The sequence below is a fragment of the Odocoileus virginianus genome, chromosome 4, assembly GCF_023699985.2.
Source record: "Odocoileus virginianus isolate 20LAN1187 ecotype Illinois chromosome 4, Ovbor_1.2, whole genome shotgun sequence".
Taxonomy (NCBI): domain Eukaryota; kingdom Metazoa; phylum Chordata; class Mammalia; order Artiodactyla; family Cervidae; genus Odocoileus; species Odocoileus virginianus.
The window spans coordinates 24,288,311-24,300,463 of NC_069677.1; the positions used below are offsets into that span (position 1 = coordinate 24,288,311).

Genomic DNA, 12,153 nt, shown 5'->3' on the forward strand with positions numbered 1-12,153 from the left:
CCATGTGAGAGAAAGGCATACATAGAAGAGGAACTGGTTTTTGCAAACTCACAGGCATTCATACAGAGCTTCCAGGAAGAAAACAAGAATCATTTTTCAAACCCTTCATTTCCATGTGATTTTGCACATTAAAAAAAAAAAACAAACCTATTGGTCCTTCTAACTTTGTAAGTCACTCGTATTTTAGATCATAGGGCTCAGCCCCTTGGTATCTTTGTGCCTTCGCTCATAACTGGACTAATGTGAAACTGAAGAGTTAAATGAGTTAGTGAAGTGTCTTAGGTCAGATACATATTTGCTCCTCAATTAAGGACTTAATACTTGTTCTGGAGACCCCAGATATACTGGAAGCATTTTATCGTACAACAGGTTGGCTAATCAAGCTAAAATTTCCGAAAATTTGCTTCTTATACTATGCTCTGTATTTCAAAACAATGTATGAAAGTTATCAACTCTGGTCATACAAACTAACTTTTCAAAAAAATGGCTTCATACTCTCAAAAGTAAAAAAAATTCTATTATTCATGTGAAACTACTTATAGTTGAAATTCATTTGCAGGATGAAAACTGCAGTAGTGAACAAACTGATGAAGGAGGATCAGCCAATAATTATTTATTGAGCAACTACCAAATATAAACTCTATGCGACGAGGTCTGGGGGATATCAAAGAAACCAAAGGCTTGCAGGATTTTCTACTCTAGCTCCCAATAAAGAACACTTCAAAGAAATATACTGATAAATACAAGTTTATGAGACCTCTTATTACCAAAAAGTGCTCAAAAATAATTCAGGTTGATAGAGCGAGGCCTAATAAAATCAGATAAATATAATCAATAAAGGAATGATGTCTATTCCATAATTTAATAGACTGCCTATAAACTCACCTGCTGAATATCTAGGCTGGTGATATCCATATGTACAATGAGGGCTTCCACATTTTCCATTAACTTTTTATCTTGGAAATGAACAATCAAGTCTTTCATTACCTGGGGTGTGATCCCCACCAATTTATCACTTAAAATATACGGTTCAAGGCACTCCAGAAACACTCCTTTGGCCACTGAATTCTCACTTAATTTGTCATACACCTGGCTAAATAAAAGATCCCTGTAACAGAATGGGGAAAAATACTTTTAGGAACATTCCAACCATCCATTAAATTCAGTCTTCTAAGTATATCTCATCTTTCTATTTCAACTTCCAAGGTTTATTAAAAATAGTAACAATATTTGCGTATAGCTTTATGTTTAGAAAAATCTCATATTATATATACTATCCTAATTAACTTGCCCAATACTTTTTACAGATAAAAAGTGTTGAGTAAGTTAAATTATTTGCTGGAAGTCAGTTAGCTAACAAGGGGATAGAGTCAGAATTTGAATCAGTCTTCTGGCCTCAACTCTGCTGAATCCCTTATGACACACTGCTTCTTAAAGACAATACCAATATGAGAGCAGGTAGTACGGACACTATGATGAAGTAGAAAAAAATTAAATGGACTATTCACAATTTATCCTTTCCTCTTCCCATCTGATCTGCATGGCTAATTTGCTTCTTTATCTAGTTCTTGCCCCTTGCTTCCCAAAGGGTTTAGGTAGTGATAATTGAGGGAAAGGAAAAAGACAATGCTCAATATTTTAAAAACATGGCTGAAAACTTTTATTGCAGAAACAAAAAAAAGGTAATTAAACAAATGCTGCCACACTCAATAACTGTTTTATTTATTTTGCAGTTCTTCTGCAAAGAATAACTTTATTATTTAAGATTTTTTTATGTGGACCATTTTTAAAGTCTTTATTGAATTTATTACAATATTGCTTCTGTTTTTTATTTTTATTATTACTGGATTTTTGGCCAAGAGACATGTGTGATCTCAGCTCCCTGATCAGGAACTGAACATGCATCCCCTGCACTGGGATGTGAAGTCTTAACCACTGAACCACCAAGGAAATCCCCAGAAATAATGTTAGATTTATATTCATCATAGATACAATCTGAATTTTGTTTTCATGCAATTATATGATAAGCATTGTTCTAAGTTTCTAGTCACTCTTTAAAAGTATCATTTTGTCTAACTTATGTGTCAATATGCCAAAACATCAGAATTTATTTAGCTATTCCTGTAGGACAGCACTACTATTTCACTATAATGAGTAAGGCCACAATGAACATCTCCTTATGCAGTCTTTCCGTTTGGGGTACTTATTAATAATTCCTTAGTCATTCTACTTTTAGAAATTTATTTAAAGTCAAAAGATAACAAAAAAAAAAAAGTGTGTCATTTAAGTGCTAGGAAAACTGGACAGCTAAGTGTAAAAGAATGAAATCTGAACAGTTCCTAACACCACACACAAAAATAAACTCAAAATGAATTAAAAACTTAAAAGTAAGGCCAGGAACTATAAAGCTCTTAGAGGAAAACATAGGCAGTACACACTTTGACCTATATCACAGCAAGATTCTCTCTGACCCACCTCCTAGATTAATGGAAATAAAAGCAAAAACAAACAAATGGGACCTAAAAAAACCTAAAAGCTTTTGCACAGCAAAGGAAACTATAAACAAGGTGAAAAGACAACCCTCAGAATGGGAAAAAATAATTGCAAATGAAGCAACTGATAAAGAGTTAATCTCCAAAATATATAAGTAGCTCATATAGCTCAGTATCAGAAAAACAAACAACCCAATCAAATTAAGGGCAGAAGACCTATAAACAGACATTTATCCAAAGAAGACATAAAGATGGCCAATAAACACATGAAAAGATGCTCAATATTGCTCATTATTAAAGAAAAGCAAACCAAAACTACAATGAGGTATCATCTTACACCAGTCAGGATGGCAATCATCAAAAAATTTACAAATAAATGCTGGAGAGGATGTGGAGAAAAGGGAACCCTCCTGCACTGCTGATGGAAATATAAACTGATACAGTCATTATGGAAAACAGTATGAAGATTCCTTTAGAAACTAAGAATAAATCTACCATATGACCCAGCAGTGCCACTACTGGGCACATACCCTAAGAAAACCACAATTCAAAAAGACACATAAACCCCAAAGATCTCTGCAGCAACATCTTCAATAGCCAGGACATGGAAGCAACCTAGATGTCCATCAACAGATGAATGGATAATGAAGTTGTGGTACATTTATACAATGGAATATTATTCAGCCATAAAAAGGAATGAATTTGAGTCAGTTGGAGAGAGATGGATGAACCTAGAGTTTCTTATATAGAGTGAAGTGAGTCAGAAAGAGAAAAAGAAGTATTGTATATTAACACACACATATATATGGCATCTAGAAAAATAATACACTGATGAACCTAGTAGAGAACAGACCTGTGGACACGAGAAGGTGAGGGAAGGTGAGAGTGGGGCAAATTGAGAAAACAGCACTGACATGCATAGACTATCATGTGTAAAATAGAGAGTGAGAAGCTGCTAAATAATACACGGAGTCCAGCCTGGCGCTCGGTGGTGACACAGAGAGGTGGGATGGGGGAGGGGAGGGAAGGGAGGAGAGGGATGTTTTATATATATATAACTATGGCTGATTCTTGTTGTTGTATAGCAGACACCAACACAAAATTGTAAAGCAATGTTTCACCAATTAAAAAATAAATAAAATTTTAAAAAACTAAATTATCTCCAAAAAGCATCACAGCATCACATCACAATTCACATAGCCATCAGCAATATATAATTTCAACAGTTTCAATGGACAATTGTCTTTTTTCCCTCCATATAATTTAATCATAAACACTATCACTGTTTTCAGTTCTCTGATGACTGGCAATCCGTGCTTCCATTCATACAGTGTACTTACTTATATAATTCACTGATTCTTTAATTCTCTCTTTTTTAAATACAGTAACTGTGCTAATTCTATTTACCTGTTAGGATTGGTTATTTATTATTTACTAAATTTGCTAATCTTTACATATGTGTCTCACGTCAGCTGTGAAAAGTGGTAGATGGTTCATCCACAGATGTGGTCTTTTATGACAAGTTCTACAAAAAGGTGAGAGCAGATTCTGAAAGTAATGGGATGGGGACTGGCCTCACCTGAAGTCCTGGAAGGGGACAAATGATAAGTCGACTGGCTACAACTGCACCGAACCCCACATTGCTTTCTTTTTTTAAGTCTTTTATTTTATTGCTTTATTTTTGTTATTTATTTTGCTGTGCTAGGTCTTAGTTGCAGCATGTGAGATTTAGCTCCTCAACCAGGGATCAAACCTGGGCCCCCTGCACTGGGAGTGCAGAGTCTTAGCCACTGGACCATCAGGGAAGTCCCAATAGTCTTTTATCTTATTTTTAATGGAAGATAATTACTTTACAATATTGTGATGGTTTCTGCCAGATATCAACATGAATTAACAGCAGGTATACATGTGTCTATACATGTGTCCTCTCCCTCTTTTTTTTTTTTTTTATGTCCTCTCCCTCTTAAACCTCCCTCCTCATCCCATCCCTCTGGGTTGTCACAGAGCACCGGTTTTGGGGTCCCTCCATCATACAGCAAATTCTCACTAGCCATATACTTTACATATGTAAGCATGCTTCAGTGCTACTCTCTCAAATCATCCCACCTTCTCTCTCCCCTACTGTGTCCAAAAGTCTGTTCTCTATGTCTGAATCTCCATTGCTGCCCTGTAGGTATGTTAATCAGTACCATCTTTCTAGATTCCATATATATGCATTAATATACAATATTTGTCTTTCTCACTTACTTCACTTTGTATAATAGGCTCTAGTTTGCTTCATGCTGCTTTTCAATAAACAGTATTTGCAATATCAGGTGGGGGGTGTGTGTATATCCATTAATTTTTTTCTCATAGCCACAAGTGTAATTTTTGCAACATTTTCCCCTTTGCTTTACATTTACTGGAGTATTTTTCATGTTAGTTTCATTTTAAATCAATAGTCCATTACATTTTTGTGATTACCAACTACTAGCCAAGTAAAAGAAACTCAGATTAATGAAGCTTTACTATAAGAAAGATAAAATAAGAGTAACAAAGTGACTCTAATGAATTTAAGGAAAATGTCATATTTGCTAGCCCGTGCACTCTGTTATGTGCTGTTAAAAACAACATGCTAGGAAAGATAATTGTATTATTTGGCTCAGCACAAAAAGTCTGGAGGAGGAGAATTAAAGAGCTAAAAATTCAGTAACCAGAGCATAAAAGTTGACAAATAAGGCACTCCTGCGACGCACTGCAGCATGCAGTGCTGGTAAGATTAATGGCAAAACTATGTTTCTTTCTTAACCAGTAAGAGGCTATAATAAGGAAGCAAGAAAAATATAACTCAGCAACTCCTATCTGCATCTCTAACTTCAAATAAAAATAAAACAAAATTCTAAGACATTTTCTCATCATCCTGGGAGAATATTTATTAGAGCATCAGAGAGAGAGAGAGAGAGAAAGAAAAGTACATACAAAAAAAGTTTTTGGCTCTTGTGTTTCTCTGTACTTAGGCATTACTCTTCAGGGTGCAGACTTTGTTTTCTGGAAGGGCTAATTTCAAAACAGATGTTTATTACTTCAAACTTAGCTCCCACAGAGTGTAACAGAAAAAATCCATTCTGAATAACAGAGGGCCATCAAAAAGGTCTTCTACGTAACTTTTAATACTCATATTAAAGATTCTATTTGGAGTTTATCATTCATAACTTCAAACTGACAGAGAAAATGACCAAATTCACTTTCTGAACTATCAATTTGACAATTAAAAAATGTGAAGAACTCAGCTTTGATGATGTGATAATTACAAATTCAGAGACTGTCTGAAGGGAGCAAGAGCATCAATCCTACTACTGGCCAGTGTGCACTAAATATATAAACAGAACCAAACAACACCCCACTAGATATAAGAGAAATGTCTTCCATGGGTCTTTATAAAGAAGACAATATAATGTAAATGTAAATACAATATAATGTATAATGTAAAACAATGTTCTCAACAATATCCCAACCATGAATACAATATACCTCATTGGATAATTACATATAATGTTATAGCTAAAACACTGGAATGAATGAACCCTAAGTAAACAGAAGCTAGAGCCCTTTGTGACTTAACTGAAGGTCTGACACAGCAAATGACTGTCTTCCTGATAACCTTCACTGATACTTTCTAAGTATGATCCAACTGTATATGATTCAGGCAAACTGAATAGATATCAATTCAGGAGTCAAGTCAGTGTTGCACAGGGTTTGGGGAGTATCTGCACTGGATCCTCAGAGCTGTCCTCCACTACTGAAGAAATGGTACAACCTGGTAGTTAAGAGCAAAAAGCCAGGAGCTAGACCACCTGCATCAGAACCCTACCTTTGCTCCTCAAAAGAAGTAGGAGCAAACTTTGGCAAGTTACTTAATCACATACTGCTTCTGGAACTTCATATGTAAAATGAAGATAATAATGATACCTATCTATTATAAAAGTTAAATAACTTGTTATAAAAGATAGATAAATGCAAAGTACTTAGAACAAAACCCGGAATATAGGATGCTAACTATTATTATAAATCTGAAGAATTATGAAATAGCACAGGCTGGTTAACTTACACAGATACTATTTCAATAAACAGAATCTAATCAAGAGTTTATTTACACTGATTTCCTTTAAACAAAGAGGATCCAAAAACCAACATTGTGGAAACACAATAAATCTTGCCTTTTTTTGAATGGTATGAAATACCGTGTTTTAGTGATGATTCATTAAAAAAGCGCATATATATATGCATGCTCTCTCTATATATATAGAGAGAGATATATATATATAGTGCATGAATCATACACTTTTAAGATCTTTAAGTAGTATTGTTCTTTTGCTATGTTCTTCATCTCCACTATTTTGCCACATAAATTTATGGATGATATACCCCCAGCATCTATATTGGACAAGTTAATTTTATTAGGTAAATGAACTGAAAATTTTTAAAGAATTAAATTTCTGTAAATTCATTGTTTTAAAAAACCATTCCGTCAAATTCATAGCAGTATATTATAATATAAGCAAGAGGCAAATAGGATTCAAAACAATTGAATCCGACAGGCAATGTATACTCACTTTCGCTGTAGCAGAAGGCAGTAATCAACTATGACAGGTACCATATCCTGCAGAGAAACAATAAAGAAAGCATCAGAACCACATCTCTGTCCAGTGGCCCCCTGGATAGACACAACACATAATAAAAGTAGTCTGTTTCAAGTATTGTTGAACTGTTGGGAGAATATAACTTGGCACTATACTTTTGGTAAGCAATTTGGCATTCTGTGTCAAAAGCCTTAAAAATGTGAAAACATTTTTACCCAGTAATTCTATCAGGAAATATATCCTAAATACATTTAAGAAGAAAAAAAATTAAAGTATTAAGGTATTCTCTACAGTTCTATAATAAAAGAAAGGGGAGAAGGAGGCAGAGGGGAGGGAGACATTGAAATTAAATATACAACATGGGAAAACAGTTAAGTAAATATGCTATTTAAATTGGCTATTTAAATAAAATATTATGTAGATATTACAAGTTAATAAAGAGCTTACAACATTATAACAACCTTGACAATGTGTAATTATCTCACAATTTTGTAAAGAAAACCTGCAAGGAAAGAAATAGATCAAAATAATACAATACAGTTAGTTGGTCCCACTGGTGGCTTGGGTGATTAAAGTTGTCCATATTTTGCCACAATCCTCCAAAACCAGCTATTTTAAGGTTGCTTTTATTTCTCAGTTTCAAAATATTTTGATTTTTTAAAATTCATCGTGCATAGACTCATATCAAGCAAATGGCAACCCATAATTTTGGCCTTTTTAAAGAGAAACCATGTGAGGAAGGAGCAGTAGCTTATTATGACTAGAACTTGTCAAGTACCCAAGCATTAACATTTCAGCAGTGCTCTTTCATTTTCTGTTAGCTGAGGAGCAATAGTTTCCTTTAAACATCCTGGAAGACCTAGATTATGTGCAGAAGAATATCCCATCAGAAGAGAGGAGACACTATGTGAAGAAGAGAATACCACAAGCTTAACAATCCTTTGACAAAAAGAACAAAAACTGAAGAATCCTTATTATCTGAGAGAGAAGTAAGCGAAAGAAGGACCTATGATTCTGAAAGGCTATTCTTGCGCCATCCATCCTGCTTCCTTTAGTTATCAGTATTCCTCATGACTACATTAGAATCTTATTTAGGTTCTTCAAAAACAGAAACTAAAACCATAGATTTGAAATGTGTTAGAGCTGTATTAAGTCTAAACCCTGAGTGAGAATACTGAGTGAGATGAATAATCTCCAGGAGAAAAAAAAAAAAACCTTCTTAGAAACACTGGGGAAATTTAATAAACACTCTTTAAAATACATAGTTGAGCTCCCCCTGCCCCAAAATAGGAGCAATACCCAGGGTTTAAAATTGATAAGGGAACTGCAAACCAAAACAATAAGCCCTGAGCTGTCACTCAGACTGTCTTATAAATTTGTTATTCATATAAGAGCTTGGGTTTTAATGTCAGAAACAAGCTGAGGCCTTGATTCTTGCAACATAAAGAAGTGAAACAAAGACCCTTCTAAAACCAGGATTCTTAAAAGGTATCTCCTTAGTGAAAGGAAATTAGGGGGAAAATAAAAAAACTGCCTATAGGCATAGAAAGATCACAAGAAACGCTGTCTGTGTCTGCCTGGATGCCTGGACTCAGTGGGGATAAATTTGTACTCTCTGAGAATTTATAACCAAGATCCTGCCTATAGATGGATATGGAACTTGAATTTACACTGTCTCCTTAGTATGGGAATAATCAAGCCAAGGAAGCATCACTACAAAGCTAGTGGAGGTGATGGAATTCCAGTTGAGCTATTTCAAATCCTCAAACGATGATGCTGTGAAAGTGCTGCACTCAATATGCCAGCAAATCTGGAAAACTCAGCAGTGACCACGGGACTGGAAAAGGTCAGTTTTCATTCCAAGCCCAAAGAAAGGCAATGCCAAAGAATGCTCACACGATTGCACAACCGCACTCATCTCACACGCTAGCAAAGTAATACTCAAAATTCTCCAAGCCAGGCTTCAGCAATATGTGAACCATGAACTTCCAGATGTTCAGGCTGGTTTTAGAAAAGTCAGAGGAGCCAGAGATCAAATTGCCAACATCTGCTGGGTCATGGAAAAAGCAAGAGAGTTCCAGAAAAACATCTATTTCTGCTTTCTTGACTATGCCAAAGCCTTTGACTGTGTGGATCACAATTAACTGTGGAAAACTCTTCAAGAGACGAGAATACCAGACCACCTGACCTGCCTCCTGAGAAATCTGTATGCAGGTCAGGAAGCAACAGTTAGAACTGGACATGGAACAACAGACTGGTTCCAAATAGGAAAAGGAGTTCGTCAAGGCTGTATATTGTCACCCTGCTTATTTAACTTATATGCAGAGTACATCATGAGAAACCCTGGGCTGGATGAAGCACAAGCTGGAATCAAGATTGCTGGGAGAAATATCAATAACCTCAGATATGCAGATGACACCATCCTTATGGCAGAAAGTGAAGAACTAAAAAGCCTCTTGATGAAAGTGAAAGAGGAGAGTGAAAAAGTTGCCTTAAAGCTCAACATTCAGAAAACTAAGATCATGGCATCCAGTCCCATCACTTCACAGCAAATAGATGGGAAAACAGTGGAAACAGTGGCTGACTTTAATTTTGTGGGCTCTAAAATCACTGCAGATGGTGACTGCAGCCATGAAATTAAAAGACGCTTACTCTTTGGAAGGAAAGTTATGACCAACCTAGACAGCATATTAAAAAGCAGAGACATTACTTTGCCAACAAAGGTCCATCTACTCAAGGCTATGGTTTTTCCAGTGGTCATGTATGGATGTGAGAGTTGGACTATAAAGAAAGCTGAGAGCAGAAGAATCGATGCTTTTGAACTGTGGTGTTGGGAGAAGACTTCAGAGTCCCTTGGACTGCAAGGAGATCCATCCAGACCATCCTAAAGGAGATCAGTCCTGGGTGTTCATTGGAAGGACTGATGCTGAAGCTGAAACTCCAATACACTGGCCACCTCATGCGAAGAGCTGACTCATTGGAAAAGACCTTGATGCTGGGAAAGATTGAGGGCAGGAGGAGAAGGGGATGACAGAGGATGACATGGTTGGATGGCATCACCAACTCAATGGACATGGGTTTGAGTGGACTCCGCGAGTTGGTGCTAGACAGGGAGGCCTGGCGTGCTGTGACTCATGGGGTCGCAAAGAGTCGGACATGACTGAGCAACTGAACTGAACTGAATCAAGCCAAGAAATGAACATAAAAGGTCATCATGAAAAAAGGATACTCCTAGGGCACTTGAAAGATGAAAATTCCAGAAGCAGCATTTGACACAGGCAAAATAAGACCTGAAAAAGTCCCACTAAAGATGTGCTCAAAATAAAAAATTTTAAAGCACCTCATGAAATAATGTACCATAAGTAAATGGCAGCAGAAACCACAAACAACAGGGGGAGACCCATAAAACTTCAAATATTATAATTACTAGGTAGAATTATTAGAGTATATTCAGAATTATTAAAGGCATAAAATAAGGAGTTAAGTGCCTAGCCTAGTATTAAGTACTAAGGATAAAAGACAGGGATAATGGAGAGTGAAACCACCAGATTAATACATGCAGACAAATCACTCTGCTGATTCTATAAAGGGAGGATCTGGAAAACCAAGACTGAAGATAGGTGGCCATTACAGTCCAAGATGGAAACAGGAGATTAAACTGGGGTAGTGAGAGTAGGCACAAAAAGTGGCAGATAGAATCAATAACTATTTATAAAGAAAAACTGTAGAGGTTGGTGACAGACTGGTTGTGGGCAGGAAGGCGTAAGGAATCTATGAAACTGCTAAGTTTCTAGGGTGAGTGATGGTTAGACGACGATGTCATGAAATGAGATAAGGAATAAAAGAGGGAGTATCAGAAGGAAGACGCTAAATGTAGCCTGGGCTATCATAATAGCTTTGAGGAACACCTTTACTTAGATATTGAACAGTAAGCAATTGGATATAGTAATCTGAAACACCTGGGTAACAGTTACACACTTCTAAGTTATGAGAGGAAATATTATACATGAATAAAACTGTCCAGCAATAACAAGGGAAAAAAATCAGTGGACAGTGAACTACATCTTGAGGATGACCAGTATTTATGACATGGTCAGAGGAAGGAAACAAAATCCAACTCAGGAACAGTCACAAAGGCTTAAAAGTTATAAGAAGAGAAAAAGAAAAAATGAGAAGAGCATACAATCATAGATATCTGCAGGATACAGAATTTTAAAAAGGAAGGAGTGATCATCACTGTTTAATACAGCACTGGGGATGAATAAAAGATGAACATTTTATTTATAGATTAGGATATCATCAGTATCAGTAGTAAAAAGGTGTTTTATCTTCGTGATTAGATGGTAAGCATAGTAATGGGTGAGAACCAGCTTGCAGAGATCTGGGGGAGAAAGGTGAGAGGGGAAGGAGGAGGACAGGGGGAGGAAGAGACAGAGAAAACATCAATATATGCATAATTGAAATCCCTGAATAAGAAAACTAAAACAACAAAATAAAACAAATAGTTCAAGATACAATCCAAGAAAACCTTCCTGAGATTTTTTTTTTTACAGTCATCAATCTACATATTAATAGCACAGGGAAAAAATGGCCTAGGATAATTATTCTGAGACCCAGTAAAATTACTGGATTACCCAAACTAAGTAGCCAGTAAATAAGATGAACTTTGAGAGAGGACAAAAAGACACCTGGCTAGCCTCAGATTTTCCCACAATAGAATTCGATGCCAGAAGATAACAGAACAACATTTTCAAGATCCTTAAGAAAAGGCAAAATATTTTTCAATACGAAAGCTAGAGACCAATAATTTGAAGACTCAACAACTCAAAAAACATTGTTCTCTTGAGGCTTCCTTTTTTTTTTTTTTAACCTCTTCCATATTACTTTACTTTTGGCCAAATGTTGACCAAATAGCCTCCATATCTGGAAAAAAAAGATGTGTCTTTTATTAAACATTTGTCCCCTTCTGTTTAGAAGCCTATCATTTTATAGCCAAGAATGTGAAGCATGATATTCTTCTTCATGAAAACAGTATGAATTCA

At 36.0% G+C, this 12,153-nt stretch overlaps 1 protein-coding gene across 7 annotated transcripts in view; it reads right to left on the reverse strand.

Annotated features, from left to right (window-relative positions):
• Positions 1 to 12,153, reverse strand: part of VPS8 (VPS8 subunit of CORVET complex) — a 384,233-nt gene that overhangs the window by 198,851 nt on the left and 173,229 nt on the right. For all 7 annotated transcript variants that reach the window (XM_070466284.1, XM_070466287.1, XM_070466286.1 and 4 more), the window contains 2 exons: positions 7,085 to 7,131; positions 886 to 1,108 (listed from right to left, as the gene is read on the reverse strand). In XM_070466284.1, coding sequence (XP_070322385.1) covers positions 886 to 1,108; positions 7,085 to 7,131 — 270 coding nt within the window. The remainder of the gene's footprint in view (positions 1 to 885; positions 1,109 to 7,084; positions 7,132 to 12,153) is intronic.